Genomic DNA, 10,049 nt, shown 5'->3' with positions numbered 1-10,049 from the left:
TCTAGGTGCTCCTCTACACCCATTATGCTCAAATTAGGCCTTCTGATGATGTCTTCTAGATGTTGAATAGATCTATCATATTTCTTGGATTTGTGTTGAATAGTTGTCTGTTCTTTCTCTAGGCTGTCTTCAATCACAGAGATTTGATCATCTGCATAGTCCAAACTACTGTCAAGACTTTTTACTTTGTTTTTTATTTCTTTTCCTTCTAATTGGTCAGATTTGATGGCTTCAAATTCTTCATTGCAGCTTTCTTTTAGATCTTGTATGGACTTATTTACTTCCTTAATTTGATTTTCAGTGTTCATTCTCAAATCCCTTAGTTGATTGGTTATGGTTTCACTGGAATCCCTTTCTTTCTGTTGGACTTCATTCAGCATTCCCTTTGTGGCCTCCTTGGATTCCTCCAGCTGTCTGTGGATTCTATGAATTCCTCCATTAATCTTTGTCTATTCTTATCCCGCTCATGCAATTTCTCTATTAATCTTAGATTAGCCTTATCATGCTTGTGATATTCCGGTATTAATCTTCGGTTTGCCTCATCATGCTCAAGCATTTCCCTATCATGCTCACATTGAGACCTTTCGCAGGCTTTCAAATTTTTCATTAGCATGTTTACCAGTAGTGTTTGTAGAACATATTTAGAACTCTTCTCTGGGTTATTCATTGTCTGCTCTGTTGCCTGATTGTCATGAGTGGGAGTTTAAATACCTGGACTTGTCATTTTTCTTGTGTTTCTACTTTTTCTGCACATTTGGGTTTGATAACCAAACCAATTCTGAGCTAGAACACTATTTTAAGGCAAGCATCAATCACAGACCCGTAGTTGCACAGATTGTTTGATCCAGTTAAAATGGGTACAGCTACATCTAGTTCAACAGATACAATCTAGTTCAACAACAAACAACTAAGGATCAATAGACTAAGAAAGGTCAAAGAATGGATCAGCAGACTACAAATTAATAGATTTAGGGAGAATTGTGAGGAGAAAATAAGATTGGAGGAATTTAGTGAGGGAAGGTGAGAGAGCAAGTCAGAGAAAGTCAGGGATAAAGAAAAGGAGAAGAGAGATAAAGAAATAGAAGAAATAAAAAATAAAAAATTAAAATGGAACACTTTTTTTTTTGTCAGTCGTGGGGTTTGAACTCTGGGCTTGGGTGCTGTCCCTGTACTCTTCAGCTCAAGGCAAGCACTCTACCGCTTGAGACACAGCACCACTTCCAGTTTTCTAGTGTTTTTTTTTTTTTTATTGGAGATAAGAGTCTCATGGACTTTCCTGCCTGCGATCCTCAGAACACTTAAAAATTATATAAATATAAAGAAATAATTCTACAATTAATGGAATTAAGGCTGGGAGTTTGTGAAGTGAGTAATCAATATTTGAATTAGGTATGCACACAATGAAGCATAAGGTCTAATAACCAAAGGCAGGTATATAGCTGGGGATGAACAAAACAGCAATTCAACAAGGCAAAAAAAAAAAAAAAACCTACCAAAAACCCCTAAAAAGGACAAAAAGAGTATAAAGAAGATATTTGTCAGAGGTAATGACTTGCAAGACCCCATCTGAGTTCCTGTGTGCCGTGAGGGTGCATGCTGGCATGCATTCCTCTGGGGTGGGGGAGGGAGATGCCCCTTCCTCCATGCAGGGCAAAGATCCTGCACCCGGTTCCAGGCTCAGGTGGTGTTTTGCAGGATATGCCATTCATGCTCCTCCTAGTTAACTGTGTAGAACTATGCATCAAGATTACTTTTGTGACTTTCTAAATAGATCTCAACCTGCTCCTTGCCTCCTCTTTTGTTGCCCTGAATGACTCTTTTCAGTCACAGGTTAAAAATTTCTAATCCTCCATATTCCCCAAGTGTTGTTTACCTTCAAGATGTTTAACTTCAAGTTGTTTTCCTTCAAGTTGTTTACCTTCCTGTCCTGGGATTGGCCCCTGACTACAGCCTTGTCTTCTATGCCCCTATGCCCTATAGAAGTGTATGATGCTTGAATAAACTTTGTCTATACCCTTTCTGCCTACCAGACACCAAGTTCCTGGGTCTTGCTGTGTGAACAGCATCAAATATTAAGAAATAAATAAAAAAGAAACAACAACAATAACACCAGAAACAAAAACCAAACCTATAATAAAAATTTTTTAAATAACAGTTAAAAATTAGGTATAAAAAGTTCTTCAAATTTTGGGGGGGGGGACAGGGGCGGCTCTTGTGTCTCCTGTGTGTCTGTAACCAGTCTCTTGGTGGTGGAGTTTCTGGTTTGCTCTGTTGTTTGGTTGTCCTGTGGCTTGGTTGGCTTCTTAAATTAGTTTGGGCAGGTTGAAGGAAGCTCTGCCTTACCCGGGAGCTTATGTCACTCCTCCCAGGCTAGTTCAGTGAGAGGGCGATCTACTTTGAGTATCACAAAAGAGCGAGGTGGCTGTTTTCTCTAGCTTGGAGTTGCTGTGAGGAGTGCTAGGTTGTAGGTTGGGCTGTGTTCTGTCAGTGATCAGTAGCTTTACCCAGATGGGCTAGCTTCTGAGACACTCAATTAGCCAGCCTGTAGCCAATCTCAGAATTCATGTGCAATCTCAGAATTCATGTGCTAGAGTTGCTTCCAGTGCAACAGCAGGGTATGGTAGCCTCTGGCTCTGTTTACCCACTAATGAGAGTCTGCCACACCCACGCCAATCTAACTCTGGTTGGGAGGAGCATCTCTTCCCAGGGGTGGAGCTGAGCCCTGGGCAGGTCAGATCCTTTTGACCTGTTAAATGGCTCCTTTTGTCTTCTTCTAAGGTTTTCTAGCTGCTTTAGCTGGGTCTGTTTACTGACTCAGAGATGGCGTTTTTTTTCTCCAGTGGTGGGGGAGGGGCTACCTTCCCAACACTGCTTCCTACCTTCCCACCGTGAGAAGGAGTGAGGATGTCTTGGGCATACTCACAGGTTTCCTTTGGTTTCCTAGCCGTCCACAGTTTGCAACTGTCTGTAGTTGGCAGAATGAAGATTTCCACTCCTTGTCGGTTCTTCCTGGCGGTGAGTAGAATCTGCTCACACACTGCCTCTGGTGCCTCTGTTCCTGGGTCTCACTGACCATATGGTTGCCAGTGGCAGCAGCTGCTGCAGAGGCTGCTGCTGAGAATCGGTTTGCTCAACTCTGTGTCTTTAACTAAGCTGCCTGAGTTTTTCCTTTCTGGCCAAACTCTCTGTACTGTGATTAACACAGTTGGTGTGACTCTCTAGCTTTGGATTTTCCACTGGAATGCTAATACTGGTTTCTATGGGAGAGCATGCTTAGCTGCCAGCCTCTCCTTCGCCATCTTTCTCCCCACATTTAGGAATACCTTCATATTCTCTTGAATTTTTTTTCAACTTGCTTCACAGAGGTAAAACTAGGTACCCAGTGAGTAGCTTGTAAATAGGCTTTTTGAATAAAGACCCAAAGGTGAAAGAGAGATTACTCATGAAACAGTATGAAAGAAAATGACTCCATACGAGGCTTCCCTGGTGCCGTGCCAGGAAATTTCCTGCTACTTCCACTATAGCAGGTCACAGCCTTCAGATCACATTTTTGCCACCATACATATTATGTGCTGACACCATGTATCAGCACACAGGCATTAGGCTAAAGAACAAATCTCTCTTGCCGGGCACTGGTGGCTGATACCTGTAATCTTAGCTACTCAGGAGGTTGAGATCTGAGGATCGCAGTTTCAAACCAGCTCAGTCAGGAAAGGCCATAAGACTCTTATCTACAATTAACCACCAGAAGTGGCACTGTGGCTCAAGTGGTAGAGTGCTTGCCTTGAGCTGAAGAGCTGAGGGACAGCACCCAGGCCCAAAATTCAAGCCCTACAACTGACAAAAAACTAACAACAACAAAAAAGAACAAGCCATTCTCTTATTTAGGTATGAGAAGACTTGGAGTTAAGGACTGAGAGGTACTTAGTATGGGTAGGAAGTGCAGGACTGGTCAACTTGAGATCCATTTTCTGAGAGTTTTGAGGGTCTTAGGTGTCCTAGTTCATAGCTGCTTTCAATTCCCTCCACATCCCAAGCCCAAGCTTGGGAAGGGTTTGACCTGAGCAGAGATATTGAAGATCAAGCTACTACTAATTAAAGGTGTCATTGGACTAGGTGACTTGCCTAGCTCTGAGATCTTAGTCTTTCTTGTTACAAAAAGAGGTTTGGACAAGGTAGCTTTTGTGGTCCCCTCAGTGCAGACTGGGGTCACTCAATACCCTGTCAGTCTCAGTCTAGGTCATGCACAGTGTCAGTCAAAGCTACTGCAAGCAGTGGCTACACCTGCTGCATTCCATGCTGCAAACACTGGTCACTTACTGTACTGTGCTCTTCTGCTATATGAATCCAAACTTGTTTCAGACTGTGTCACTTTTGATTTTTTCCTCTTTGTTTCTTGATAGTCATTCATATTCTATTCCAGGATAAATGTGGAGCAAGAAATACTATTATGTGGATCTGTAAGATATGCCATTCATAAACTGATCTTTTTACTAGAATAGAAATATGGATTATATATTATATACAATTATATAGATTATACATAGGTAGGTGTATATATAGGATTATATGTGGTATATATAATCTATCTATATATAATATATTGTATATAATACATAGTATATGTAACATATACAATAATATATTAAATATATTAATTAATATAATTAATTAATATATTAAATAATAGATATTGTATGTAACATATACATTGTATGCTATATATGTGTATATATTGTATATGTTACAAATATGTTACAATAACATATATATGTAACACATACTATATATTAATATATAAATATTCATATGTTTATTATGTGTAAATATATAATACATATGTTACATATAATATATAATATATATACTATAATATATACAATACATAATATAACATATAATATATAATAAACATATATAAATATATATTAAATATATGTAAACATTTATTATTTAATATATATTTAATATATAATATATTGTATTATTATATAATATCTGTTAAACATATTATACAATAATATGTTATATATTGTATAATATATATTATATTATATATTATATGAAACATATAATATATTATTTAACATATTACATATAATAATTTATAATCTATGCTAGAGAAGGACAAAAAAGTCATCTCTGACTCACCATGTGACCTCCGTTGTCACCTTTGATCTATCCTCAGACATAAATTCTGGTGTAAACTATAATATAGAGCAATTTGCTCGTTCTATATTAGCCACTACACCTTCTCATGAGTTCCCATCAGTTAGTGATGGGTTTTCTGAAACCAAACCAATAGTTCCATATTTGTACCTAGTGAAAGACATAAGTTGATAAACTAACTCCAGAATGGAGACTCAGCACAAAGATTCATCTGGTAAGCATGTTAGAGAACTAAGTCATTGAAGGAGGGCTGTGTTCCTCTCTTCTTGTTCAGTAGTAAACGAAGCACAAAATAGCAACTCTTCTTGTTGTGGAAGGCAGAGGCACAGACAGCCCAGATCTTTGGAAGACCTAAGGGAATAGAGCTCTCTTCTACCCTCCACCCTAGGTTATCTGCCCGCCTTCCAATAGTCATTTACCAAGTCAATGTCCCCACCTGGTACTTCATCAAATCCCACAACATTCCCATACAAAAGATTTGACTTTACACATGTGTCCTAAATCATTTTTTAAAAAAATTTACTCTCCCTCTTTTAAATCAGAAAGGTATAGACAACCCGTCAGTCTCCTTTTATTGTGGATGGCCAATATAGTACCATCAGTCCATAGTGTAATAGCACTGAGCAGGAGTGTGAAACTGCGCACTTCCTACAGATTCTTAGAAAAATACGGAATTTTGTATTTATGTATTTCTAAAAAGATAAATTTCTAGTACTGGCAAGAAAATTGAGTCATGTAATCAGAGCTTAATAAACATAACTAAATAATTTTTTAAAAATTAAAATGAGCAACAACTAAGCTTCTCTTACTGAGTTTTTCATGGATAAAAATTAATCAGTTGTCTTATGTCAATTACTGTCCTGCAAATGGGATTCTTGGGAAACCTAAGAAAGAAACTGAGACACAAGCTTGAATACAGAAGTTTTATTCCAGGGGCTCTCAGTATTACGCTAGGGTTTGGGTGAAGAATGCAGATAGAAAACAAAAGAAAAGGTAATTGAATGAGATGCAGTCCTAACACAATCCTCAGATCCCTCACATGTCTGGATCTTAAAAAGATCTTCCTATTTGTCTCAAACTTAGGAAATACCCTGAAATAAGCAAATCATTGGGAGGAAAGGGTTCTGAAAAAAGATGAATTGAATGAAAAAAAAATAAGCTTCTCAGCACAAACCTTTCCTGAAGGAGACTCACTGAGAGCTCTGAGCCAAGGTCTCCCAGGACTCGAGGGAAGCATACGAGCAGTCTGAAGGTACAACCTGGCAGTGGACTTCAACACCTACTAAACACACCTTTCAGTAAGGATGTGGTTATACTTCATTGAACCATTAAACCTTTATTCAACAGCTCTGAACTGGATTTATAAGAACAGCTAGGGGAAAAAAATCTTGTATTGGTCTTGATCAGCTCTCATTTATGGAAATTTAGACACTAGAGCAAAGTAACCTTTTATTATTTTTTTTTACATGCCAGGTTGTCTTTCTTTTCTTTCCTTTTTAAAAAATTTTTCTACAAAGCAGCTAATATTAACCTATGCAGAGATGCGCTGATGACTCTTTTGTGAATGAGAGCTTGCCTCTGCAGAATATGCTTAGGGTCAAGCAGATTCTGGCTACTCCACAGCTGTTTGGCTCTGGATATGCTCATGTGCACCCCATGCAGAGCGAAGGACGAAAGAGCATTTCTTGCACCAGAATATCTACTTTGGCTTTCTGTGATGTGCAGACATGAAATGCTGTTTTGAACTCAGATTTAAAGTTAAAAAGATTCAAGAATATTTGGAAAATTCACGACAGCTGGTTTAGGGTATTCTTGTTGGCAAATGAAGTGTCAGTCTTCTGTCCATTAGTAAGAATTGTAGATGTTGTAATATGTGTAACATTATTGCAGAGAGCTTAGGTGTGACTCACAGAAAGCACTCTACTTTCATTTGACTCCTTGTGGCCTTTATTCTCTTGAATGCTGTGGTAAACATTAAAAAAGAATAGAACTGTTCAGCATGCTCCCTTTCCAATCTGAGTTTTCTCATATGGGCATCTCAGAACTTTGGGCACTCCTACTCAATTTTCTCACTTGTTGCTTTCCAACATTTCATTCTATACTTCCAGTCGGTGAGAAGATCTATTCATGTCAAGAATGTATTTCCAAGGCTTTGATGATTCTTGGTTGTGGTGTAATTTAGATAGTATCAAAACAAGAAAACAGACAAGCCTTGGACAGAGAGGCATAGAGGACCCTCAGCTACAGCAATGGTTGAAATATTTCCTCTGACACCTCGTCAACAATGAAGAGTTCTTCCTAAAATATCACAACTACTTGGGGAGCACACAGACACATCCTGAATCAAACAATCATTAGTTGTGATGTTTTAGAATTCTATCAGAAGCTGTGAATCACTACGTTTGTATAACTGAAACTATTTTCATATGTACAGCTTTGTGCCAGTGTGTATAACAGTCCTCAGGGAGTAGTGTAGAGATGCACATACACTCATGCTTTCTTCTATATATGCCTGTTCATCCTCACTGTGTTAGAAAAGAAAACAGAGAAATGGAACTGCATCAAAAGGATGCTTCTAGTTTTTGAACTCAATTCGTCTAGACTGCATTTCTTGAACACATAATTAAAAGCGCCATAGAATCAGCACAAATTAATACAAATATATAAATTATATATGTTATAAATATATAACTTTGTATACATGCATATCTATCTGTTTATTTCTGTGTGTGTGTGTGTGTATATGTGTGTGTGTGTGTAAAGGTCTGAACAAACAACCCTGATTAAGGAGAGAGGATTTTTAGCCCCAGGATTCTGCGCATAGCATCTTTGACTTCCTTATTCCTCAGGCTGTAGACAACAGGGTTCAGCAGGGGGGTGATGACAGTGTAGGTCACTGAGATGAGTCTGTCCTGCCCCACGGAACTCTGAGACTTAGGCTTGAGGTAGACAATAGAAGCACAGCCATAGTGGATGATGACCACGGTGAGGTGGGAGGCACAGGTGGCAAAGGCCTTCTTCCGCCCCTCAGACGAAGCAATCTTAAGGATGGTGGAGATGATGAGGACATAGGAGATGAACACCAGGCACATGGGCAGAACAAGAACACAGACACTGACAACAAAGTTGATAATCTCATTGACAGTGGTGCCTGTGCAGGACAACTTCAGCAGGGGTCTCACATCACAGAAAAAATGAGAAATGACAAAGCCATCACAAAAGGGCAGGCCAAACACAGAATTTACCTGGACAATGGCCATGCCCAGTCCAATTCCCAGTGACCCAGATGCCAAGTAGAGACAGGCCGTCTTACCCATGATGACTGAGTATCTTAGGGGGTTGCAGATGGCCACATAGCGATCATATCCCATGGCTGTGAGCAGGAAGCAGTTGTTGATGCCAAAGGTTAGATAGAAGAAGAGCTGGGTGGCACAGCCCTGAAAAGAAATAGTCTGCTGAGGATTGAGGAGGCCAAAAAGCATCCGTGGAATGATGGTCACAGTGTAGCAGGTCTCAGAGATGGAGAGCATGCTCAGAAAGAAGTACATGGGAGTGTGCAGGTGACGGTCCAAGCGAATGGTCACAATAATCACGTTTCCGGACAGGGTCAGCAGGTACAATGTCAGGAACACCACAAAGAAGGTCAACCTGTGGTGCCACTGAAAGTTGGAGAAACCTTCAAAGAGGAACTCAGTCACAAAAGTGGAGTTTGGCTTTGACATGGAGGCAGGTACATGTTTGAAGGGTCTAGGGAAAAAACAAAAGTAGACGTGCTATGTGAACCATGAAACAGAGTAGAGTGGATCATACTTTTCATGAAGAGGGTGTCATTTGAGCAAGGCTCCAGATCCCAGATAATTAATATTCCATTTGTAACTAATACTTCCATTTTCTTTTATGCCCATCCTCTTCTTTGGGACTGTAGAAAGGTTATCTTAGGATGCTGGGGATGAACACACAGAGAGAGATGGGAGGCTTATAAGGAACAAGTTGTAAGACATTTGTAAGAACAGCTAAATGACCTCATTTTTATTGATTATAAAGCAAGAATTATCATTTCTAGATTATGTTGTACTTCTATATTTACATTTTGAGGTATTTTTAAAAAATGGTTTTCAAAACCTTTCAACATTTGCTATTATTTGATAATACCTTTAAAAAGTAATCCATCCTTACTGTTGAGCATTATCTCCCTGTGGTTTGATTTCCATTTCCTTGAGCATTAGTGATTTTGAGCATCCTATTATATCTTCAAATTGAAATCACAACCTTAAAATGGTGTCTGTATATTCACGTTTATTGAGGCACTGTGTATTATACAAAGATTATGAAAACAACCTAGACATCCGTAGATGAGTGAATAAAGAAAATGTAGTTTATACAGAGAATAGAGAATACATATAACAGAAAAATACAACTTTAAAGAATTCTTCCACTTGTAACAACTTGGAGAAAACTAGAGGCTCTTAGGCTCTACATTACAAAAGAACAAATGCTGCATATATATGTGGTACCTAAAACACTTGCCTGACAAAACAAGCGAGTAACATTTATCAGGGTAAAGAACAAGGAAAATAGTGAATCTGCCCTGCTCTTCAGATCTTCAATTCAATTCAAATTCCTCAAGGCCTCAGCAACTGTGACCTAGTGAGATTTGAAAGGTTTCTGAAACACATCCTCTTTCTACTCTGCAGCAGTATTCAATGCCTACTGTCCTAGAAGTTCCCTGAAACTCAGTTCCCAGAACTGTTACCTTCCTAAGATTAGCCCTTACCATTACCTGTTATATTAAAATCCTAGCAAAGAGAGAATTTTCCTTACCTAGTCTTCCCATAGACCCTGTTAGAACTGTGCTATAATATCAAGAAAAATAATTGCAT

At 38.8% G+C, this 10,049-nt stretch overlaps 1 protein-coding gene across 1 annotated transcript; it reads right to left on the bottom strand.

Moving 5' to 3' along the window:
* Nucleotides 1–7,952: 7,952 nt before the first annotated feature.
* LOC105996421 (olfactory receptor 10J3-like) lies at nt 7,953–8,891 on the bottom strand. The gene has a single exon (XM_013030498.1). It carries the CDS (start codon nt 8,889–8,891, stop codon nt 7,953–7,955), a length of 939 nt encoding a protein of 312 aa, XP_012885952.1.
* Between the last annotated feature and the right edge of the window lie 1,158 nt (nt 8,892–10,049).

The sequence above is a fragment of the Dipodomys ordii genome, unplaced genomic scaffold, assembly GCF_000151885.1.
Source record: "Dipodomys ordii isolate 6190 unplaced genomic scaffold, Dord_2.0 Scaffold131, whole genome shotgun sequence".
Lineage (NCBI taxonomy): Eukaryota > Metazoa > Chordata > Mammalia > Rodentia > Heteromyidae > Dipodomys > Dipodomys ordii.
This window is presented reverse-complemented; position numbering and strand designations above follow the sequence as displayed.

Coding starts and splice junctions, on each gene's coding strand:
- LOC105996421 (XM_013030498.1), bottom strand. CDS start 8,891: ATGTCAAAGCCAAACTCCACTTTTGTGACTGAGTTCCTCTTTGAAGGT.